This window comes from Giraffa tippelskirchi, chromosome 9 (genome assembly GCF_054371585.1).
Source record: "Giraffa tippelskirchi isolate mGirTip1 chromosome 9, T2T-mGirTip1v1.2.pri, whole genome shotgun sequence".
Classification (NCBI taxonomy): Eukaryota; Metazoa; Chordata; class Mammalia; order Artiodactyla; family Giraffidae; genus Giraffa; species Giraffa tippelskirchi.
The window spans coordinates 75,575,113-75,601,568 of record NC_137283.1 but is presented as its reverse complement, the minus strand read 5'-3'; the positions used below and the strand labels follow the sequence as shown (position 1 = coordinate 75,601,568).

At 35.6% G+C, this 26,456-nt stretch overlaps 1 protein-coding gene across 1 annotated transcript in view; it reads left to right on the top strand.

The window, feature by feature from the left end:
• The window catches only part of ADGRB3 (adhesion G protein-coupled receptor B3), an 822,367-nt gene that overhangs the window by 302,391 nt on the left and 493,520 nt on the right, over nucleotides 1–26,456 (top strand). The window contains exons 4-6 of the mRNA XM_081530065.1: nucleotides 5,166–5,276; nucleotides 11,099–11,260; nucleotides 18,246–18,410. Of these exons, the coding sequence (XP_081386191.1) occupies nucleotides 5,166–5,276; nucleotides 11,099–11,260; nucleotides 18,246–18,410 (438 nt within the window). The remainder of the gene's footprint in view (nucleotides 1–5,165; nucleotides 5,277–11,098; nucleotides 11,261–18,245; nucleotides 18,411–26,456) is intronic.

Here is a 26,456-nt window from a genome sequence, read left to right as displayed (position 1 = left end):
GAAAAATCCTATGGTCAGAGACCTTGACGCGCTATAGTCCAAAGGGTCGCATACAATAGGACTCGACTGAGTGACTGAACAACATTTATAATTAACACTAAAAGGTTCTTCTTAAACAGTTCCCTTTTGAATTTCAACTAATGATGCCTAATCTTAAAATTCCTTGTTTCCAATGGTTCATGTAAATTCTAGAAATGCCTTTGATGATACAGACTACAAAAGATAACAGTCTTTTCCTCAATCATCTGTTTGTTTCCATAAAGCACCTGCTAGTACAAGCACTCAACAAATACTTGGTGAGGGAGAGAATACAATTTTTAAGTCTAATCACATTAAATGTTTTAAAAAAAAAATCTCAGAAAACAGAAGGATATTATAATGACTGATAATCTGGCTCCTTGTCACTACCTAGAGAACTCCAAGCAATCTTATGCACACAAAATAATTTGCATGAAAAATAACTGTGCCAACTGTATTTCCAATAAGTATAAAAATAAACAATTTTAATAACCTGTAAGTGTAGCTAATTACTTCGATTAAGATAAATAATTTTATGTACTTGAAAGGCTCAGGCCATGTTTAGTGGCTTTTCTTGGGTGAGAAAGTATCAGAGACTATTTCTTACTTATCTTTGTAATTTTAATACTTAACATAGTAAATAATCGACAAAAATTAAGTGGTATTTTAAAACATCAAGCTTTGTTTTAGGACAGTGAGATTTAAGTCTTAAATAAAGTAATATTTCAATTATTTTCATAACCTGAACATACCTATATATTAAAATGTATAGTAAATGCTGTTGATAAAAGAAATGACCATCATAATCATACATAATTAACTTTTAAGTACTTCACTAAGAATTTTATTTTTTACCCATTGAACTGTTCACCAAAGAACATTAAAGAAATGATTCTCAGCATCTAAAAACTCGCATTTTGGAGAAGCGATTCATAGAATAAAATTCATTTATAGAATAAATATTGAACCCTAGCTATGCAAAGCAGGAGGTGATTTTAAATCTCGTAAGGCGTATTTCCTTCTCATAGAAGTTTATAATTTAGTTGGGGGAATAAGACACCTAATCTAATAATTGAAAATCCATTTCTGGTATGAAACAGAACAGAAGTTAAGGCCGACAGAAGCTGATGCTGACTGGTTGGTTAGTTCATGGCGGTGGTGCCGTTGGAGGTGGGACTTGAGGAGGCTTTGCTGCAGGCATGCCTGGAGAAATGTGTTCCAGGTGGAGGAAATTAAGAGAAAGGGTGTATTGGCTTGGCCATTTCCATGACCAAAAGTCGTGCAATTGGGCTGTAGCATAAAAGTAGGGCATAACTTGGAGAGTTTCTTGAGAAGCAATAGTGAGCTAGAATAGTTTCTGTGGAAAGGTGAGGGAAAGCTATCTGACAATGTGAAGTTATATTTACATTGCAAGCTAGATGGCAGTAACAACTGTTATCAACTAATCTGATGTTCTACTTGTCCATACACTGAAGAATAAACATATGGTAAAATAATGAATTATGTGTGTGTTTTAACTTATTGATGACTTCACTTTATTACAACCCTTGATTTCCAGAAAAAAATTCATAGCTGAAGATTGAACACCAAGAGTCAGTTTTCGAGTGTCTTTGTTTCTTAGTCATCTACTCATAAGTCCCGGGTGGGGGAATAAAAGTCATAAAACTATATTTAAAGCAACAAATTTTCAAAATCTTTCTTTCACATGACTTTGTATATAACTTCCAGAGGCTACTGCTTTTTTTCAAAGCACAGTGGAAGAGTTTGTATGAGAAAATGTGCCTAAACATGGAAGCCACATGAGTTTTATACATGAGCATAGTTGTTTATCGACCCCTTCATTGATAGCATCAACATAAAGATATAGAAAATAACCCTGTATTTTCATAAAGCCATATACCATATGTATATACACAATATTATGCTATACATGACTTCATCTGATTCCATAACTTGCTTTTCATTGCTTTCACCAAAGCAGATCATCTTTTTATTTGGCTATGCTATTTTCTCGTGTAACTAATGTAGTATATGATCTTGGAATAATTTGAATATGAATCAACAATCATGAAGAACTTACTTATTCAAAAGGTATAACACGCTAAAGGTTTACCTTAACTCACATTTACCAAGTAAGAGAATAATAGCAAACATAATAGCTTGTTATGTTTAAAGTTTGGATGATTTAATTGGCCTTTATTTTCATAAGAAGTCAAGAAGATAGTATCATCTTGAAAGAGAACACCAGTATTTTCAAAGTATGGCATTGCAAGATATGGATGGAGCCATAACATTTGTTGTTAAACCTCACCATTGATAATAACACTTAAACAGAGATGTTTATTTTTTCTAAATACTTGGCACATAAACATTGGCAAGAGAAAGTCATTTAATTAGATAAGAGTTTACATATGTCACTTACAAATTAGTATTATTTCAGGCCTGAAACAGTCAGTCTAGAACATTAAAAAAAAATACCACCATAGTGTTGCTTTTCCATATGAGAAAAATAAATTGCTAACATATCATCTGTCTTATAGGGAATTTGGTTACATGAAGACCTCATATTAGTTTTAATTTTTAAAGTAGTTTTAGATAAGTTGTTTTGATGGCAATAATAAAAATTTCACTTAAACTTTTGGTTGTATAAAAATTATGTAATAAAGTCCATATATGATTGAAGAATTTCTTAAATACTGTGACCCATGATAAGGCATCAGCACTAATATTTTATAACATTGGTGATTAACAAAGTAGAAGTGACTAGATTGAAGAATATAGAAATCTAATTTGTAATATAAATATATTTGGGAGACTTCAATCACATTCCAGCTAATCATATGACATAGTCACTGAAATAACTAATGCCTATTTTTAAAAAATAAGTAAACTCATTTTTAAACTTCAGAATTATTAAAAATTGAATATGACACTTTAAAAATGATCTCAGCAGTGTCAGCCTGTATCCTCAGACTCCTGAATTTCAGGATTATTGTCCCTGTACAGTAAACTGTTTTTCCTTAGAAAACAAATTGCAGGCTATTATCATACTGCCACTGAGTTGAAGAATTGCCTTCTTCTCTAAAGCAGGTAATAAGGTTACTTAGTAGTTAGGATGTTGTAGGCATGGGATAATTTCTTTTGCTGTCCCTTCACTCTCTGGGTGCCCAAACTACCTTAGTGTAGGTGTCAGAGCCTCCAGATTGTTTTTGTGAACCTGCACTCTGATTCAGATGCCCTAAGAGATAGACACACACAAATACACAATTTAAATGATAAATTCAAGGAGGCAGAAGGTAAAGCATACTGTTAATAAAAATTACTACTAAATTTCCTTTGCTATTTCAGATCCAGAGAAATTTCAGTTATATTTAATATTTTAAAATATTGGGTAGTGCATGAATCTAGATATAAATTTTCTAAGTAGTCACTTTCCAATATCATTAAATGGTATGTGATTAGATACTTCTTATTAGCCAAATGAAGCATGATTTAGGCAGAACATACAGTACACATAAGTAAATAGACTGAAAGGTTGTTGGCAGCCATGGAAAACAGTGATGGATTTTACAAGATTAAACCAACTGACACTTTATGAAAATTTCAATTTCCTGCCTTGGATTCTATCTAAACTGACAAAAACACACATTTAAATTTCTCAAATTTCTCATGGGATGTTCTCTTGTGTAGAGTGTCTGGCAAGGATTTCTGATAAATCAATCTGTCAGGTGCCATACTTTTAATATTTATGAGGAAAGCTGCCAGGCTGGACAAAACACGTGCTGGTGTTTTCTCCTTACACAAAAGATCAGAGCTGTGCATACCAAAATGCACTGCTTAATTGCACAAAGTACACTGTAATATTTTTGCAGAAGATTATTTAAAGATGGATGGGAAAAGCCAAAACAATAAGCTGGTGAAATTACCCATTCCTAAATGTTGACATTATTAGTTCTAGCAACATAGCTGCACTATCATTAGAACATATTTTACCCAATCATCTGTGTCATGTATAAAAGCCCTGGTCTTAAAGGCCCAGCAGTTTTCTTGTAACACTGAGCACCGCTGACCTCTGGCCCTCAGCAATGCCCTCCCCACATCTGCACTCCGGTGAGCCAGAACAGAACATGCCATTCACGAGGCTTTGTCTCTATTAAAATTATTTTTAGTGGCTCAGCGGTAAAGAATCTGCCTGCCAATGCAGGAGACACCAGTTCAATCCCTGGGTCAGGAAGATCCCACGGGGGAGGAAATAGCAACCCACTCCAGTATTCTTGCCTGGGAATACCCCATGGACAGAGGAGCCTGGAAGGCTGCAAAAATTATTTTACAGTAGCAGTGAAAAGTATGGAACTCTTACAGAGTTCTAAGCATATAGATTAAATATATATATTATGTGGAATCTATTCTTTTGTTCAGCATATTTTTTTCTCTCCCCCATCTGTCTCTGAGCTATGCTCACATTTTTCTTCCCTTCTTAGGAGGTATACATTGAAAGGATTAAATAAAAAACCCTGGAGTCATTCTCTTTCTTAAACATAACTTTTAAAAGTGCTTAGAAAAAGAGATGAAGAATTATGTGGGGACAAGGCAGGAGAGGATGAGAATTATTTAAGCTACCATTTTCTATAAGCTTTGGAGGACACCAAGGGCAACCTTATCTTTGGAAAAATAGTTCATCAAGTGAATGTTTGCCTTAGCTGAGCTAGGTTACAGGATTTCTCACTCCATAGGAAAGTGCTGAAAAAACCTGTGGGGCGATCACTCTTCAGAAAGCAGCAACTGCTTTGCAGTCAGGATTCTCTCTCTGAAGAACAAGTTAGCACTGTGGTTGTATTTTTTCAGATGTATTGCTTCAAAATATGATCAGACAAGAATACACTACTTCTGTTAATTAAGCTGACTTAAAACCCGATGTTTCATTTCACTGACTGTTATTATTGTCTCTTGAAATCTTGTTCTTGTTTATAGATTTTTTTTTGACTTGAGTTTAGAAATATTCCGAGCAGATGAGCCTAGAAAATTTAGAATCATGGATTGAATCAGTAACTTCTAGATCTGTGTAGGAACATATTGCATGAGACAGTGATGTGATTTGTGAGAAATGTCTACACACGAGCTTTCATATACCTTTATTCTGTCTTTAGAATTTGGAATGATGGGAGATCATACAATTAAAAGTCAGCGACCTCGATCTGTTCATGAAAAAAGGGTCCCTCAGGAACAAGCTGATGCTGCTAAATTTATGGCACAAACTGGTAATACGTTAGTTACATTTTTCTATTTATTGTTGTTAATTTAATGAAACCACTGCATGTTTTCATAATCTTTTGCTGCACATTTGTCAGTTTTTGGAGCTGATATTTTTTTTGAGCCATTTTTTTTTTGTCACCAGTTAAAGTCCATAAATGAAGTAGCTGTGAATTGAAAGTGCACAAAAATGTGTAAGATTTATTTTGCTTTCAGTGTGAGACATTTAGGATTTACATACTATTACTTATGTTAATTAACTAATTAAAATGTATTATTAAACTTTTACAGAAAGTCAACAAAGTTATTTCATCAACAATTGATTATTTTGACTTTTCAGAAACTAAAATTTGAAGTAGGACTCTAGATGATGAAATTTAATGTTTAATATGTTTGATATTCTTTTCAAATGTCTTGTATCATCTAAATATTAATTGATTGTTAAAATGTATAGCAATGAGAAATTTTTTTAGAATTTCATATTTTTAATTTGTAGAATTTTCTTATATGAGCTAAATAATAAAAAGTTTGCAGTCTTTATTCATAACTATAAAACACTCCAAATAATTAAATATCAATAAAAATAACTTTTTTTGATTTGTAACATTTTAATTTTAAATAAATTAAATTATTCTTAAGTACATCCCCTCAAATATAGACACACTCCTCTTTTGGCTCATCATAAGTGGGCTATAGTTCCACCTCTTTGCACTGCATGTAGAATGTTTTTAGATGAAAATATGATTAAACTGTATTGTGAACGTTTTCAGCCATCACTTTTATTTCAGGAAATTGCAAACTAACAGTTTTATCTATGTCTTTACAAAGTCTTATATGTCCCAATCTAGATAATGTATTTTACCATTATTACAGAAGTTTCAAGTACATGATCAACTTTTGACATGACATTCAGACAAATTTTGATGAAATTCTCTTGAAAAATGAGTATTTCCTTTAGTTCATATATTCTTCAGATAATATTTATTCAGAACACTAGATTTTTATCTACATCTTAAAAATGCAAATATTCTTAATGAATTGTGCTCTTGGTAATGAGTTAGTAGTCATAGACTTGAATACATTAGTGGCAAATAGGTCAATGAATTCTCAGAAGAGGAAGAACATTTAGAAGAAATTCTACAATTAAGGACATATTTTTAGCTTTTTAAAACTACATGTTACAGCCAAATCCAGAAATGAAGAAAGCTTTCTTATCTGGATTGCTTTTTGTGCAGCTTCTTTTTTAAGAAAAGGTTATTTATATTTTTACTGTTTGATTGTGCAAAAGCAAAAGTTCATGACCAGGTTTGGGCAAATTTTCAAATTTCTAAATGTATTTTTCTCCCTTACAGGGGTCAAAAATTCAACTACTGACCAGAGATTAGGGAGTGTTTGACTCTAAATAAAGCCATAGAGCATGGGCTGACTACTCAGCCTCCTAAGATTAGAGCTGTCTTGACGTTTTGCAAAAGAAGTGGCAGACACTGGCTTACTAAAATTCCTAAAACTAGGATCACTTATTAATAAAATGATGAACCATAGTTTTAATTTTCCAAGAATGTAGCAGGAGTTTTTATATAAACTCAATTTTTGGATTTGCCTGAGACATACCAAGAAAATTCAGAGTTTTCAGCCAAAAACCTTTTTGCAAAGTCAAATCACAAGGAACATTATGTTTTCTTAGTGATTTATTACTAATTTCTGTTTTAATTTACTCATTATTTTCCAGGCATTGTTTTGTATCTAATATATAGTAACACATGATTCAGTAAAATAGATGAAATGCTTATTAAATAGATCCATGAAGAGCTTTAAAACTGTTTCTCCGTGCTGTGAACAATAAGTTGGAAATGTCAATGAACTTCAGAACTAAACTTCTGAAAATATTGATGGAATGCTTGAAATGATAAATAGTATATATTTCTTATTTCATTTTAATCCAAAGATAGGAGAGGCAACTATAAATACAGGTATAAGACTTATTTTAAATTTAAATTACTATAATACTGATAAAAGACTAGAAAACTGCGTTATTAGTTTTTAAAATGTATAATTTGATATTCACAGTTGTAAAGCTAAAAGGAGAGGGTTTTTTTTCCCTTAAACATTTTTTGAATTATACTTTCTCTAGATGTTTAGGTAGTTGGAATAAATACAGCTGAGTATCACACAATAAAGTTTTATGAAAGTTAACTTTTATTTTTGTAAAACATCTATTTTACCATATAAAATTTTCTATTTATAAAGCACAATAAATGAGTGTTACATATAAACAATGATAAGCATTTGCTAACATTAATTTAAAAACAAAGAATAATAAAATAGATGTAAAACTGAATAATAAAATACAATATATTTTTATATTAGTCCTGAGGGAAAACAAAGCAGCAGCTATCAGACCTTAAAATTTAAGAATTCCTTTCAAAATGAGTAACCTGGCCCCTTCAATCAGTATGATCAGTCAGCCCTTTCTATGAAATAATAATGTAAGTGGCAATTTTTTTAGAAGATTAATATTTAGTAAGGTTGTATTACTTTGTTAAAATAACTTGATCATTTTAGTCAATTGAGTAATTGAGATAGGTTAGTTTGGGCATACATGTACAATGTTCGAATGAAATGAAATGCTGTGATAAGATATATAGACATCTAAATTAAATTTCAACAAAATGGCTTAAGCCATTTTAATTATACTCACTGATGCTTTTTTAACATCATAGTTATAAACTGATCTTATAAAAATGTTGAGGAAATTAGTCTTTTATTCCAGTGGGGAATAGAATACACTAATATGTAGCATGTTATCTAAAACAGAAAAATAAAATTGTAAATATATTTCTAATTTCATGATTTTTACATACTAGCAACATTTGATATTAATATTTTGTTTATGGCTTAAAATGCACTCTCATACATTATCTCATTTAATTCTCACAAATAGGTTTTGAGGTGGATGCATTACTCACCTGACTGAGAGATTCAGAGAAATAAAGTAACTTTCTCAAGATCTCAGAGCTAATATGCATTAGATTTCCATCAAACACAGGTCTTCTGACTCTAATTGCAGTGCTTTTCTAGTTTCCTTTCATGTTTTGTGTCAGAGTAAAGAGCCTTAAAAGTTCCGTAGATACTGAATCCTTCTACATGATGTGTAATATGCCTTCAGTTACAAGTTAAGGAGCCAAATTATAGTAGTTTGTGCTATCTCCAAAGACACATATATTAAAAAGAGTATACATTGTGTTATACTTTACTATTTTAATATCAGTGAATGTTTTACAAAATAATCTTGCTGGAAAGTATTTCTCACAAAGCCCCAAAGTACTTGACTAGAACAGCCTTCATGCCTTTCTGAGATGAGGCCATGGCAGGATGGAAAATACAGCTACTGCACGGGAAGTGTCACTTGAAATTATAGATGGAGATATAACAAGGTCATTTTCATAGGTTGACCAATATTTTAATGGCAAGGTTTGATTAGTAATTTGAAAGCCCATATATATGTTATTCATTTATTTATTTTGGTTTCAATTCAACAAAAGGAACGATCAGTTGGAGAGAGAGTGAATTAGCCAATTCTGAAGAGTAATTCCCAGTCCCTCCAACCCAGGCACCACTGTCTAGCCTGTTCAGCAACACTGTAGCTTCATACATACAGAAGCGACCTGAATTTTAAAATATTTGTGCAAAAATGCACTTAAAAGTAGTTTGTGATCCTGATTCATTGCTCAGTTTAATTAAAACTGTTTTCCCCTGCCATCATGACAATGCAATGCTTTTGTGGAAAAATAGAAATAATTGTATTCATAACTTTTATCATTGACTTATTATAGAATTCACAATGTTCAAAGTTTTCTGGCTTTTAATTAATAATATTCAACCATGATATTTCTACTTCACTTAGTTGTATCATAAACACAGGTTCAACTATCACAAGAAAAAAAATTGCATTATATTTTCCCCGAATTTAAGTTTAAATTTTCATTGCTAAATACATATATATGCATGTATATATACATGTGCAGGTATTTTTAACCGTTGTTATATTATTTGGTTTCTAAAATAATGATTTTCAACTTTGATAGAGTATGATTTAATGTAAAGGCATAAACTGTTAGTCATAGCTTTAAATATTATTCAAATGTCATTCAATAACATTTTATGGACTATTAATGTATAAATTGGTAGAGGCAAAAAATACTGGAATAATTAAGGGTGATGAATATGACCAAGACAAACACTGATCACAACACTGAAAAGATGTCCTACTTAATATAAAATGTCATCCCAGTTACCACTGTACCCTTATGATATGCATTCTATTATTCATACCTCTGGGAGCATAACGGAGACCAATATAAGAACAAACGTTTCTGAACAGTTCTACTCAGAGTGTGACTGGTGGGCCCATGCTTGTCTGTGACCTAATTGTCCTGGGCCTTGAGATGAGAAGCTTACAACAGAATGTAACTTGAACTACTTTATCAAATGCGTGTTTTATTTCAGCTGATTCTCTTTTTCTTGGAAAAAATGACTTCTCAGTGAAGAAATCAGAACATTGAGTTACATTCTGATCTAATCTCCTTCTGTCCTAGAGTCCCAGCCTGTGGATCAGCTGCCTTGAGTTACATTGCAAGTCATTTCTAAGTCATTTACTAACTTTTCCACAGAAAGTGGACAAATGGATTATCATATTCTATCCTTTGAATTCTATTCCCAAGGCAAATTCTAAACAAAACCTATAAAATATAAATTGCTCCTTGGTTTATATAATCAGTGATACAAAGCTTTCAGAAACCCTTTGCCAAATGATGGAAAAGTACTTTTCAACAAAGTCTAAATTTAACTAGTATCTTCCAGTAGGTAAATGGCCCGACTTTGTATTTGGAGAAAAGCAACTACAACTTTTCCAATCAGTTTTCAAAAATCTATTCTGAACACCATGAGCAGAATATAATTATCAATAGGAGCTCATTAAGATTGTCTTAGAAATTCTTGATTTTACATCTCCTTGGGATGTGACTTTGGATAATAATAGAAGGGAGACATAGTTTCAGGTCATGCCTACTCCAAGAAAATTAATGAATTCAGACATTCAGTGACTTTTTAAAACCCTAGTTTTTAGTAAAAATTAGTTCCAGGTTAAATTAATAGAAATCATAGAGGAATTTTTCTTTGTTTCAATTAAAATTCATTTTTCTACTATAGATCATTATGAGGAAAATTGTGAGCAGAACATTTTAAAACAAATTATCACAAATGAATAGCTGTTATAGGATGAAAAACTAGGAATTGAACTAGGAATAAATTATAGATGAGTGTCGGTGTTCAACATCATAAAAATTAGATATGCCCAAACTCCCAGGCCCCACCTAATTCAACATTAGAAAGGAGATTATGCAACAAAGAATTGGGGAAGGATGCATCAATATATTCCTGCTCACCAAAGCTAGAGTTAAGTTTAGTCATGCATTTTGCTTTCTCTTCCAAGCAAGTGCAGAGCCTTAGACTGGTTTGAAAAGCATTGCTCCAACAATCATTCATTCCTTGTTGAAAAACACTGACTGGTCTGTTCATAGCATCCATGGCCCAGTGGATTTGTGAAGCAGAGTCTTGCTAACAAGGTTATAGCCAACGTGAACCTTGCATCGGTGTAATAGTATCTCTATTTACATTTCTTTTTCTCTGAAATGTTTTTGTATGGCTTGGATGTACTGTCATGTTTTTACGTTGAAATTATTCTTGCATGTCATAATGTCACTGTGGTATAATGCTTACTAGATGAATATTCAAGACGGTATGTCATGTTTATTTGTTGTCTTGCTCACAGGTGAATCTGGCGTGGAAGAGTGGTCCCAGTGGAGCACATGCTCAGTTACTTGTGGTCAGGGGTCGCAGGTGCGAACCAGAACTTGTGTATCACCTTACGGGACACACTGCAGCGGCCCATTAAGAGAATCAAGGGTTTGCAATAACACTGCCCTCTGTCCAGGTAGTGTTAGCAGCAACTACAACTGTGGATGTTATTGAATTGTGTCATGCTACGCATTTGGAACAATGTGTTATTTTCATATGAACGGGGTATAGAACATTTTAATAAGAGTGAATAAGTGTAATTTGTTTTCAGCTGTGAAATTTTATTATGTATGTGCTTCTTTTTGCTTTCAGAGCAGTCAAGCAATTATATAAGTGACTCCCTACCCACTTGAAACTATAAGCTTGATATTTCTGCATCTGTTTCTCATGGTATTTAAGGTTCAAAGTCTTATTTTAAAAGGTGAAAAAGTCCAGTTGAACATTGGATAAGTAGTGAAATTTGCCAGCATCCTGGAATGTGATCAGTAGTCACTGTTTAGGCAGTGGTTGATACAACCTTTAAGGCAGTCAGCTATTTTCCTACCACTTATTTAACCCCATCAGGAAAAAAAAATGTCCCTGACCAAAGGACTTTCTCTTAGTTTATTTCACTCAAGTGACTGCCTTCATCAAAGCCATCCTCTGCTTTGTAAACTTAAAGTCACTAATGGAAAAAAATGGTCTTCTTTGTTGAATGAAGCACAGCATAATAACTTACTCACTTAGGATCAGATTTTTCCATGTTGCTTCATTTTTTGTCAGGCAGTGCATATATGCATATTATAAGCATTTCTTTTTCTCAGACCTCTGACTTTCATGTAAAATGAGTACCAAAAGGATTCTTTCAAGAAGTCCAAAGCACATGATCCTGTGACTCTCCAGGCTTATATTTATGCTCAGCCATCTGACAGATGGGTGGTGCAAACTCATTGTCCCCTGCAGTTGACAACTGACTTGCATTCACAGCCCTTCTGGGTCCTCTGGAGTGAGATGGGCACAAAGAAAGGGCCTGGCACCGTGCCGCCTTTCATCTGGTGAAGTGTGCTTAGGTCTTCTGGCGAGTTCCACTTCCAGAGAAGGCTGATTCTGCAGTTGCTAAAAGCACAAGTACAGAGTGGGCGGCCCAGGACAGGGATAGTCCCGATTTCCCAGAAGGGGCAAGGGCAACCCATTCAAAAACAAGTTGGAGGAGGAGTTATTTAATAGGGACAGAGTTTTGATTTGCAGAATGAAAATTTTCTGGAGACTTGTTTCTCAACAATATGAATATGCTTAATACTGCTGAATCTTATACTTAGAAAGGATCCGAAGATACGTTTTCCATTTGGTATATTTTTATCACAATAAAAGGCAAGACACACTAGTAAAAATAAAAAGGGAAGAAAGTGGTGAGCAGTCCTGGAGACGGAATGCTTCAGTGAGCTGGGAGATCCCTTTGTCAGGGGCTTGGGAGGCACAGAGCAGGAGAATTAAAAGATAAGCAGTGGGACTTCCCTGGCGATCCAGTGGTTAAGACTCCACACTTCCACTGCAGGGGGTAGTGGATTTGATCCCTGGTCACCGAACTAAAATCCCACATGCCCCACGATGCAGCCAAAAACAAAAAGTAAAAAATAACTAAATAAACAGAGCAGAATAAAAGGAAAAAGAATAGATATATACATACACACACATATAACTGAATCACTTTGCTGCACACCTGAAACATTGTAAATCAACTCTACTTCAGTTTAAAAAGAAAAAGATAAACAGAGCAGAAATCGAAGGAATGGAAGGTAGAATTAGCAGGAAAAGAACAATAATTCCACTAAAAACAAGAAAAATCAATGAGCATCAGAGAGAATCAGACTAGATGAGAAAGAACATCAAATGACAAATAAAGAGAGGAGAAGATGCTTAAGGAAGTTGTGGATGAGGAAGACAAAAAAGGCAAAAACAGAAGTCACAGAGCCAAGTGGACTCGATACATTAGGCAAGAGCAGGAAAGCAAATAGTAAGGAGATGGGCATTTCAGGAATTATAACATTTCTAAATTTTGTAGGTAAAAGGACCTCGTAAGGAAATGCTAGTGGATTTTCTGTTGAGTGTGGGTTAAGTGCGCAGTGCACGGTCTGGACTAGCACTTAAATCTGGCCCCTACTTACAATGTTCACGTTAAGGGCCTCTGATCAGCTGCCCTGTACTGGACAAGGAGCGAACTGTCAACAGAGAATTAGGTTGTACTTGACATATACACTTACGTTGTCAGCCACCTTTTGAAGAGTCAAGATCCTTTCAATGTACAGGAATAAAATCTAATGGCAAACAGATCCCTAAGTACAGGTCTGAGTTGGGGCTAAGGAGTTCCCCACAGTTCTCCGTTCAGAGCTTACTTTCCAGACACTAGCCGTAAACATTCACCTTGTTGGCAAGTGAAAACCTCCATCTTCCTGCCAGAAGATGCTGATTCACCCCTCCCTGGGCATGGAGGCCGTCTCTTGTGGGACCAGCATGCTCTTCCTTTCACTCTGCATCTCAGGTCCAGAAAACAATAATACTCTATGAGCGTCAAGCTTTTCCTCATTTTCTTAAACCTCCTACCATGATGCCTACTGAAGAAGTACATACTAATTATTGGTTCCTCTTCACCTTCACATACATAGAGGCTTGTCTTTCTAAATAGTAATGATGATAAGAAATATGTATCTTTTAATCATCTAACCACTGTTATAGTTCTGACATTGAATCAAAGATCTTGAGAAGAGTTTTGTTGATTTCTTTTTAATTTTCCAAACATGAATAATTTAGCAACTTTATTATTTTTAAAGTGTGGAATAGTTATCCCACTACAGGAAATTGTGATACGTTTCAGATGGTGATTGTGCTTGTTATGAAATATTTTGTGTTCAACATTTTGTTCACTTATTTGCCGTGCTGGTAAATAGGTATGTTTTTATACAACATACAATGAAAACAGTAAAAAAAAAAAAAAAAGATGACTTTAAAATCCAAGATAGTACTTTGAATAGTATAAATATTTTTCTGAAATAATAGCTTATTCCCAAAAAGAAAGTTATCTCAGAAATAAATAACTTATTTGTCACACTGTGTATAAAGAAGTACATTTGCCATTTAGTTAATGAAAATGACACAAGGAAAAACTGAATGTTAAATGTCACTTTTCACAAAACATATGGAACTAGATAGATAGAACTAGAACTTATATTTATTTGTGCTATTAAAGGCTAATCAATAGTGTTATACATTAGTTACCATTCACCCATGTTATTCACATTTAAGGAGTTTTTTAAAATTAAATTGCATAATAATGTGTTATTTCTAATATGAATCCTAAAATATCCAGCCTTTTACAAAATTTTTGCCTTGACATCATAGTTTCTTAGAAACTTTTATTGCTCAAAGAAGAAAATGCTAGATATAAACAGAAAGTAAATAGAGAAAATTAGAGAGCTACATGAGATTGTGTATTTACTGACCTGGTTTTGGCAACCCACTCCAGTTTCTTGCCTGGAAAATCCCATGGATGGAGGAGCCTGGTACGCTACAGTCCCATGGGGTAGCAAAGAGTCAGACATGACTGGGCAACTTTCTTTCTTTTTTTTCTTTTTTCTGACTTACAGTTTTATGATCTCTTCCAGGGTTTCTGAAACCTTGGTACTATCAACATTTTGATGTGGATAAATCTTTATTGTGGGGAGCTGGCCTGAAGGTTTGGGGATGTCTGTCAGCATCCCTGCCTCTACCCTTCAGATGCCAGGAGACTTCCTTCTTCCCCTGAGGCTGTAACAACCAAATATGTTTCTGATGTTCCCAGATGTTCCCTGGGGAGGCAATGTTGCCCCTGGTTGAGAACTACTAATCTACTCTATAAATACTCTAGTATTTTAGAATAAATGTTTATTTAGGCTAAGGAATGGTTTTGAATTTTTTTTTAAAGTCATAGTTTTCATATCCATTTATTTTCTTAAGAAAAAAAAAGAAAACTTTCACTCAGCAGAGTTATCTTTTACATCCCAATCTAAATTACAACATAATTTGTATACTTATTTCAAAATCTGGTAGTAATATAATTTGCATATTGTATATTCTTCATTTCATCTCTAGATAGCATAGAGATGAAATAGAAATATTACAGCTGGTGTCTAAAGAAGAAACTATAAAAACAGATTAATTTGATTTGTATCTAGGTGTATTTTTCAAATGAACTAGATCATTTTCAAATGAACTAGATCACTTTTCATACTTTACTGAAAATAAAAGTTTATATAATGAATTCCCATTAAAATGAAACTATTTAACCTTTATCCTAAATATTATAAAGAGGGTTTATAAAATTTACAGAAAAAATTGTGCCCTAATTTCCTACTAACTCAATAGTATCATAAATAAAAAATTATTGATAATTTTATGTTCTTTTCAAATAAAACACAAGTATTTTTGTGTTGTAAAAATGATGTGTAGGAGTCATGAAATTTCACCATGAAACAATAAAGACTTAAAAAGTAGGAAGTAAGATTATTTTTCAAAGGATTCTAGCTTCATAATTTAACTAAGTCATCAAGATTAATTAACATTTCTGTAAGATTTGAGAGAAAAACCTGCCAGTTTAACACCTTTTTCTTCTGAGATTGTTCACTGCTTTTGAAACAATGCAGTTTGATAGAAGAGAAAATGAACAGAACCAGAAATAAAAATACTATATAGCCTATTAACATCTTATACAGAAAATAAGGGAGAAATGCTGTTTTTTAAATGGAGAAGCTTGGTAACTAAACATAAATGCAAAAATTGCATAAGGTATACATTTTACATAACAAAATGTTTATATATGTTACTTTAAAATATTTTGCTATAATCATATATTCCTATATGTAAATATAGGCATTTGTATATTTTTTCCTTAAACTTTAAATATAGACTTACTATTTATTCTTATACCAATGGATACAAATTATTTCTGGTGTTCCTAAATCTCAATGGGAAAAATGCAAACATCTTAAATTCTTTGACTCTCTCTTTTTCTATACAGTATTTTTGAAATATATTTGCCAGCTAGTTTCACAGTATCTTAAAAAATATTTCACTGCTGCTAAGTCGCTTCAGTCGTGTCTGACTCTGTGAGACCCCATAGACGGCAGCCCACCCGACTCCGCCATCCCTGGGATTCTCCAGGGAAGAACACTGGAGTGGGTTGCCACTTCCTTCTCCAATGCATGAAAGTGAAAAGTGAAAGTGAAGTTGCTCAGTCGTGTCCAACTCTTCGCGACTCCATGGACTGCAGCCTACCAGGCTCCTCCGTCCATGGGATTTTCTAGGCAAGAGTACTGGAGTGGGGTGCCATTGCCTTCTCCGATATTTCACAGAATATTACCTAAATTTGGCTATTTTTTCCAATATTTGAACACATTTTCACAAGTTGGGGCAAATAAATAGTATAAAGGGAACAGACTGCCTCATAATTAAGGGTATTGTATCTGTGTTTTTCGGAGAAGGCAATGGCACCCCACTCCAGTACTCTTGCCTGGAAAATCCCATGGACAGAGGAGCCTGGTAGGCTACAGTCCATGGGGTCGCTGAGAGTCGGACACGACTGAGCGACTTCACTTTCACTTTTCCCTTTCATGCACTGGAGAAGGAAATGACAACCCACTCCAGTATTCTTGCCTGGAGAATCCCAGGGATGGCGGAGCCTGGTGGGCTGCCGTCTATGGGGTCGCACAGGGTCGGACACGACTGAAGCGACTTAGCAGCAGCAGCAGCAGCAGCATCTGTGTTTTTAAAATAACAACTTGGTCAGCAGATACATGCAGAAGATTCTAGACGTACTATGTTTACTTTAACTCTTCTGTCACTTCTACTTGCCCCGACCAATGCTGAGGAGAAAATGAGCCTCTTTTTTTTTTGTCATATTTAATTATAAATTTCTACTCCCCTTTACTCATGTCTGTAGGTGTTATCTCAAACATTTGCTCATGGACTTTCAAGAGTAAGACAGAGTTTCAACAACAAGACAGGAACTTTTGACCTGAAGAGCACATGTTGCCTGGTTTCTTTTGATTTGTATTATCCATGGAGTGGATATAATACATGTATTATCCATGTATTATCCATGGAGTGCTATTGCTTACTGTCCAAATGTTAAAAACTGGGAGGGAATTGGTGATTTGACAGTTCAGGCAAGGGACCTAAACTTTGAACCCTAGTGGACTTTTAACAAAAGATAGCAATATTTATGTGAAATGGGTATTATGGAGGAACACAAATTATGTTAGTATTTCCAATCAATTTTGAATTCATCATAATGGCATATTTGAAGTACTGATGTATTGATAATAATTATATGAAGCATAATCTTAATTAAATCACTTGTTTTTTTCAAGAAGTTTTACTTAGTAGGAGAATTACCAGTGCCATTTAGTTATTGGAGGAGGAAAGGTGTCTTCTGGTTTCCTGGCTACTAGAAATAGGTCTTCATATTTGCCCCTCATTTTAAACCTAGGGAAAGAGAGGACTCTTGGGCAAATAAATAGAGTTTTTCAAATTTACCTCTTATTCAAAAGACAGTGACTTTAAACACCCACAGATTTTAAATGGCAAAAATACATTTTCTAAAATATGAGGTTAAAAATCTGTTTAAAATATGTACCTTCAATTTTCAAGCTTTTTTATTATCTGACACCATAAAATTTATTAATCAAATTTATTAATTATGAAACTTTTTAAATGTTGAAAAAATTAAGTTGACCCTCTCTATTTAAATTCAGCTTTAACTCCAGAAGGTTATTTTAAGAAATTTAGTTAGTTTTACACAGATGTGAAGTAACTCATGACTGTTTCACCATGAGGGAGAGGGGTGCATTTCCTTTAAAAAAATAAATAAACTTTGTGACATAAATAATTGTTCAAATACAAAAGGTACATGCAAGTTTATATTGTTTTAATGATTGTTGAGTTAACTTACATTTTGTGGCAAATAAGAGTAATTCAACTGAATTTTTAAAATATCTTCATACTTGTCTATTTGATGTTTTTTTTTTTTTTTTCTTAATTGTGTATAAAAAAAGTAATCTTTGACTTCGCATCTCGGTTTCTGTTGTTGAAGCTTCTTTGCTTTATTACAGTCCATGGAGTCTGGGAGGAGTGGTCTCCGTGGAGTTTGTGTTCATTCACATGTGGTCGAGGCCAAAGAACCAGAACACGGTCGTGCACTCCGCCCCAGTATGGGGGAAGGCCGTGTGAAGGACCGGAGACGCATCATAAGCCTTGTAATATCGCCCTCTGCCCAGGTGAGCCTATTCTGCATTTAGTGAACTTTGTGTTTCTATCTTTGTATACGGTCCCCAGTATACCTAAGAGATGTTAAGAGTACAACCTTCATTTAGCCACATTGGAAAATGTGTCTTTTCTTTATTGATTCTTGCTTAAATAAACCCAGCTACCTTCCATGATTCTATTGTATGCATTTGTGTATATGTGAACTGAATTATGAAGTATTAATAATTAATAGGTGTACCAGGGGATGCTCACCTTTATTGGATTTCTATAAATATGCATATTAATGATTCCCACTAAGACTTTTATCCTGTACATGGATTTCTCTCCTGGAAAAATTGTAAGATGTCCCGAAGACTTGAATGGACTATTGCCTCTGCATTGTAACTAGAGAGCCTGGTGTAGAGATGGTCCTTCCATATGAGGATGATAGACATTTGCTAGAAAATCAGACTTTCTACATTCACTGCTGGATATTCAAAATGGTTAGATCATAAGTGATGTAGTGATGTGTAACCTTGATGTGATTATGAGGACTGTAAAATCTGTTCTTCAAGTGTATTTAATTTTTTTTCCTTTCCTTTAAAATGTTTCAATTCTGTTTTACCTTTTGATAATTTCCCACATTGCTCCAGAGAAAAGTCTTTCTAATGCTGTTATTTAGGATGCTGAAACATTCACACATAAAACAGATACCTACAAAATGAAAAAGAGTGATCTCTAGCTTGAAGGGATTTGCAATTTATGGGAGAAAATGAACACAAACAATGATAGAATCTCCCAGGAAAGCAAAGACACTTCTTAGAGGAAGAGACAGATATGTGTAGCAAATGGCAAAGTCTAACAAAAATGCACAGACCAGCATTAATAAGCATCATCTTCTATTTGGGAGAGTGTCTCACTGGCCCATGCAGTCACATATTCTCCATGCAATCAACAGCTGGGATACCAGTAGTGAACTTCAGACACATTACTTAACTCACATTGAGTCCCATTTGCCCTGTAAATTCCCCAAGTTAATATCTTATCTTATAATACAATGTTTTAAAGTTCTTCTGGAAATTTTGAGAATCTAAAACATCTGAAGAGTATGAAAAACACTCAGAATGTGGAGAAGAAACAGTCATCTAACAAGCTTAATTGTTCCCTTTTAATTCAGGCAAAGATTAGGGTTCCTACACTTGGGAGTATACATGTAAATATGTAGTGGTTATATTGAGTAATATACTTTTTTACTTTTAGAATGTTATGAATTCTATGAATTATGAATATAACTATATGATTCAGTGTTCAGATATTATGAATACTAAGGTGGCAAAAAACATGATTCCTTATTTTCAAATCATTCCCAGAAAATCTATTTAAGTTCTTATTTCTATCTCTATGTAAACATACAGATAGGCACACCAGACATATGCATGTATATTTGTGCTCTGCCTTTTTCCCAAAGATTTAATTTATGCAAATTTTAGAATTTTTTTTTTTTTAACAACTGAGCTGTGATATTTATAGGTAGTCAGAGTCCACTCACTTTTCTATGGAATGTGAAAAAATAGACAACACTGGGAAGTAATGAATAATAGCTAACTATGGAACTCTTTTGATATATTGGTTTTTAATTAATTCTTTACCTCAAGAATTACTTACTTACCCCGTAAGTACAAAGATAAAATGGCACTGATCAATAAAATGTTGTCAGCCAGGTTTTTCATAGTCCATTTTCCATAAATTCATCTAGACATAAAGAGCTTAGATATGAGTACATAGAGATGCTAAATTGTTAGAATTCAGATAAGAAAATTCATTTTTCTAAGCTGACACAGTTGTGACTTAGAGATGTTCAGTCATAATTCCACAGGTGGTAGCTTTGCCCCACTGGCTCCTCTGCAAGCACATACACCAAATATCACTCACGTAGTAACCATGTGTGTTTTCAAGCTAGTAGTGTTTTACCTGTATTATACTATCACTGAAATCACTCTAAGACCATTACAGTTGGATATCTTAGATATAAGAAGGATTAGAACTAATTATTTTACGGCTAATTTCAGGGATCTTCACTGAATATAAAGCATTATTAACTATCAGCTACATGTAAGACACTACTGAGAATAATGTAGAATCCCTGATCTCTAGAAATTTGCAATGTCTTCTGAGGATTTAGAAACACGCATGTGAAAAGTGAAAGTGAAAGTCGCTCAGTCGTGTCTGACTCTTTGTGACCCCATGGACTATATAGTCCATGGAATTCTCCAGGCCAGAATACTGGAGTGGTAGCCTTTCCCTTCTCCATGGGATCTTCCCAACCTAGGGATCGAACCAAGGTCTCCTGCATTACAGGCGGATTCTTTACCAGCTGACCCACAGGGGAAGCCCATGCATGTGAAAAATAGAATGCAATTCTGAAAAACACAAATAAATGCTCTAGTCTCAATAAAAGATAGTAATTTGAATATTAAGTGATTTCAACCTACATTTCTTAGAGCCATCCTACCTGAGATTCCTAAGATATCCTCTTAAAGAAAAAAACTATGATAGGAAATGTGTCAGTGATGAATAAAGTGAGCAAGACCCACACTTGGTTCTCCTTTGTTAGGCTGACATGGACCACAGAGCAGAAGAAAGCAAGGGAAATATTCAAAACAAAAAATTGGGTCTCTGCTCACCACTTCTGTAAGATTTGATCATGCAAGTTCCAATCATGGGCAGTGATGTTTCAGTGTAGGGTCATGTGAGAACAGCCTCCCAGCTTTTAAGAAGCACATATTGTTCAGTATATTTCTGGCCCACTGGCCCCAACCAACACCAGTCACTGTTTAGACATAGTACACAAATCAGATACTAACGACTCAAACTAGGAAATACCAGATCTAACTTTTCCTTCCTTCCTTCTCTCCTTGTATGGCAAGGAGGCAAGTGATTTACCTTTGCTCAAAAGGAATGGGAGAAAGTTGGACATTGACTAAGGAAAGTATCAGCTAAGAATAGGATGTCATGTATTATCAGTAGGGAATCAAGATTGCTGGGAGAAATATCAATAACCTCAGATATGCAGATGACACCACCCTTATGGCAGAAAGCGAAGAAGAACTTCCTCTTGATGAAAGTGAAAGAGGAGAGGGAGAAAGTTGGCTTAAAACTCAACATTCAGAAAACTAAGATCATGGCATCTGGTCCCATCTGCTGCTGCTGCTGCTGCTAAGTCGCTTCAGTCATGTCTGACTCTGTGCGACCCCATAGATGGCAGCCCACCAGGCTCCCCCATCCCTGGGATTCTCCAGGCAAGAACACTGGAGTGGGTTGCCATTTCCTTCTCCAATGCATGCAAGTGAAAAGTGAAAGTGAAGTCGCTCAGTTGTGTCCAACTCTTAGCGACCCCATGGACTGTAGCCTACCAGGCTCCTCTGTCCATGGGATTTTCCAGGCAAGAGTACTGGAGTGGGGTGCCATTGCCGGTCCCATCAATTCATGGCAAATAGATGGGGAAACAATGGAAACAGTGAGAGACTTTATTTTTGGGGGTTCCAAACTCACTGAAGATGGTGACTACAGCCATGAAATTAAAATATGCTTGCTCCTTGGAAGAAAAGCTATGACCAACCTAGCCAGCATATTAAAAAACAGAGACATTACTTTGCCAACAAAAGTCCGTCTAGTCAAAGCTATGGTTTTTCCAGTAGTCATGTATGGATGTGAGAGTTGGACCATAAAGAAAACTGAGCGCTGAAGAATTGATGCTTTTGAACTGTGGTGTTGGTGATTTCAGTCTCCTGCCATGCTAGTATTTTGATTCTTCAGCATCTGTGAGAGGGTGACCTCCCACAGTCCCTCTGCAGGGAGCTCCTGGGGAGACAGTGAGTGGAAAGATGCTGCAACTTTGCCCTACCTGGACTCAGAGGTCCCTGACTCTCAGTGTGAGGATGTTATAATTCACAACACAAATGATACCTCATTAACCTGGTCTTTAATTAATTTGTATTTTATAATCTTAACCTTCTGGTCTATTATATGGCGATTGTATTCATTTTGTGTCATTTCAGATTTTTAAGCACTATTCTGGTGATCTTTCGGTGCTTAGCTTATGAAATTTTTAAAAAAATCATTGTGTCTGTCTTAATTCTGGATTGCTTTCTTTTACTATGTAATATTTTTCTCATTTAAACTTCATCTTAACTTACTTTTTTAATCCTTAGTCTTACCATGATAACTTGCTTCTATCCCGAATTCTAACTTTTTAAAAGGGTATTTCATTTTGATGTCTCCTCTCCTCATTTATATAAAAATGGCAGATAGGAAACATAAGTTTAGGCTCTTCAGCATATGGTTCTTCCATATTTCAGTCTTGTATTCCAAAGGAGTCTTTTCCATTTCCTGCGTAACTCTCAATTAAATAAAAATCAAGGCTCTCCAACTTTGCCATTCCTAAGACAGATAGCCTAAAAGCCAGCTTTTCTCCCCCAACTCTTCCCTATTGGTAACTTAATCAGCCAGCAATAGTCAACCCAGAGCAGTTGTTGAAATGATGGTTTTAGTGTTCAAAATAGTCATGACTTTAACTTGTGTTTATTGTTATCCAGCCAACTCTAGAGTGTCACTAGTTATTCTCAAGATGAGAAAATAGACTGAAGCATAGTATTTTCATTAAAATGTATCATAGTCACCGGGAACTATATTCAATATCCTTGAACAAACCATAATGGAAAAGAATATAATAAAGGATGTATATATGTGTATAACTGAATCACTTTGCTGTAAGAAGAAATTAACAAAACATTTAAATCAATTATGCTTCAATAAAAATTTTAAAGTTATTAAGTAAAATAAAATATATCATAGGAACTAACTTGTCCCCTGCATGTAGGAGACAGATTTTTCTTCCAAGTGAACACAACTGCAGAAGGAAGCTTATATAACAGAGTAAAACCCAGGAATCTAACAATTTAGACATGGTAATTTTAATTTTTCTGTGTCTGGAAAATGTCATCATGTGTCATGTTACTGAAAAAAAACTCTGTGTCTGCAGAGTGGCGCTGTTTTATAAGAAAGTACTTATGTTAAGGTAGGACTGGCTGATCTTGACCATCTTCCCAGCTTTAAAATATGGCTTCCCATTCTCCATCCTTAGATGCCTTTGTGCAATGGTTCATAAGTGATAGGCATTTGGAGTTTTCAAATTGAAAAATGACACTGAAAAAGCCCAACTGCAAATGCTGATGATAGAAATGAAGAGAAAATGAAAAGCCCAAGAAAATGTTGACTCGTCACAGAAGAAATTATGCCTTATAATGTGATGTCAAGTGGTGTTCCATGAAAGAAAAAAATAAGAAGAAAAGAGGGAGGGAGGAAATTTGGGAGAGACAACTTTAAACAAAGTCTATTCAATGCAGGATTCCCTGGGTTATGTCTATAATGGCACTGCAGATTCAACATGTTCCAGATAGACATTTTTATTTCAGGGCTATATGCCTGCTGACCTGTTTGAAAGTTCCTCTAACCCAGTTCAGTAAAAGGTCCTACCATTTACCCCTGTCTGGGCTATAGTCTAGTCCGCTAACATCTGCCACACCCATTCCTGCCTCTGTGCAGCCCAGTCTGCCCAGAACCACAAAATAGAAGGGCTAAAACATGAATGACGCCAGGTCTCTTCGCAACTATAAAGTCCTCTCGTGATGTCTCAGCTTTTTGGTCCTATACCTGCTGGACCCCCCAAGATCTGGCTTCTGTTGCCCTCAGGACCCACCTTCTGCTGTGTTCCCCCTCTTCATGAGCCCCAGACTTGTCTCTTTCCTGAAATGCACAAAGACTTCCTGCCCTCAAGCCCCCCTTGGGTGGAGCCTCCCGCAGAGCTCAGATCTCTGGCTCCTCCTAGTGATGGGAACTCAGCTCTCCTGTGGTCGTTCTGCCTTCAGAACTCTTCCAGCTGAGACTGTTGTTTCTCCTTTGTTTCCTTGTTTACCATCACCTGTCTCCACCACAGCCCCTCAGACTGTGGGCTCCAGGAGAGCAGAGCTTGGTGGGTCTTCATCAGCACAGCTGTCCATGAGTCTAGTAGAACCAGACCAGTCACAGTGTGGATTCTCTGTGCATCAGGAGGGCATCCACAGCCTGCAAGACCAGTTTTGGAATGTTTGCATGCATGCATGCGTGCATGCTAAGTCGCTTCAGTCGTGTCCGACTCTATGCGACCCCACGGACTGTAGTCCGCCAGGCTCCTCTGTCCATGGGATTCTGTAGGCAAGAATATGGAATAGGTTCCCATTTCCTTCTCCAGAGGATCTTCCCCATCCAGGGATTGAACCCAGGCCTCTGTGTCTCCTGCATTGGCAGGTGGATTCTTTACCACAAGTGCCACCTGGGAGCCCTATTTTGGATTGTTTACATTTCCCCAAATCATCAGGAAGACTTTCCTGACAGAATGACAAGATGCTAATTAGCTTTCAACAGGCACAGATTTCTAGAAAGAAAGCTTTGAGGGGTTTTCACACTTGTGGATTTGCAGAGTCTGGGGTTTCTCCCTATAAGTGTGTAAGAAAGTCCCATCTCAGTAAGTGGAGATGGGGTGGGGAGTGCTTTGATGGTCTCTTTGCTCTGAACTCACGCAGGTGGAGAGAAAACCTAAATGCAGCTGGGAGGGGCAGCTTCAGTACTGCTTTGGATTCTCCAGCATCAGACAAGAAGAAAAAAGTCTCTTCATGGCTTGTGTGGTACCTAGCTAAGTGGGTATGAAAATATACCTAAGGTGTATCATATGATAATTGGTTTTCATTTTAAGTATCTCAACATTTATCCCTGAAGTGTAATGTACATGTCAGATTGGGAAATGCTTAAACGTCCACAACAGAGCTCTTAATTTCCACCTCTCAAAACCCTCAGCTTTTTTTTTATTTAGTGAAAAAACACTAGCATTTCTGAAAGACGTTTCTTTTTTTCTTCTTGGTTCAGATATTTTCATGATATTCTGATACTGTTTTCTTTAAAAAAAAGTCCTATTGGCTTATAGTTGATTTAGTTTCAGGGGTACAGCAAAGTGATTCAGTTATATGTACATGCATACCAATATTTTTTCAGATTCTTCCCTCTTATAGGTTATTATGGTTGTTCTTGTTTAGTCACTAAGTCATGCCCAGCTGTTTTGTGACCCTGTGAACTGTAGCCCGCCAGGCTCCTCTGTCCATGGGATTTCCCAGGCAAGAATACTGAAGCAGGTTGCTATTTCCTTCTCCAGGGGGTCTTTCTGACCCAGATAACTAACCCATATTGTGTCTCATGTCTCCTTCATTGGCAGACAGATTCTATACCACTGAGCCACCAGGGAGGTATAGTTCCCTTTGCTATACAGTAGGTCCTTCTTGCTTATCTGTTTTATATATAATAGTGTGTATATCTTAATTCTAAACTCCTAATTTACCCCTCCCCCCCTCCCTTGTTGTTGTTCAGTCACTCAGTCATGTCTGACTCTTTGTGACCCCATGGACTGCAGCACAACAGGCCTCCCTTTCCATCACCAGCTCTGGGGGTTTACTCAAACTCATGTCCATAGAGGCAGGGATGCCATCCAACCATTTCATCCTCTGTCATCTCCTTCTCCTCCTGCCTTCAATCTTTCCCAGCATCAGGGTCTTTCCCAATGAGTCAGTTCTCATCAGGTGGCCAAAGTGTTGGTTTTCAGCTTCAGCATCAGTCTTTCCAATAAATTTTCAGGAATAATTTCCTTTAGGATGGCCTGGTTTGATCTCCTTGCAGTCCAAGGGACTCTCAAGAGTCTTCTCCAACACCACAGTTCAAAAGTATCAATTCTTCAGTGCTCAGCTTTCTTTATAGTCCAACTCTCACATCCGTATGACTACTGGAAAGATCATAGCCTTGACTAGATGGACCTTTGTCAGCAAAGTAATGTCTCTGCTTTGTAATATGCTGTCTGGGTTGGTCATAACTTTTCTTCCAAGGAGCAAGTGTCATTTAATTTCATGGCTGCAGTCACCATCTGCAGTGATTTTGGAGTCCCCAAAAATAAAGTCTCTCACTGTTTCCATTGTTTCCCCATCTATTTGCCATGAAGT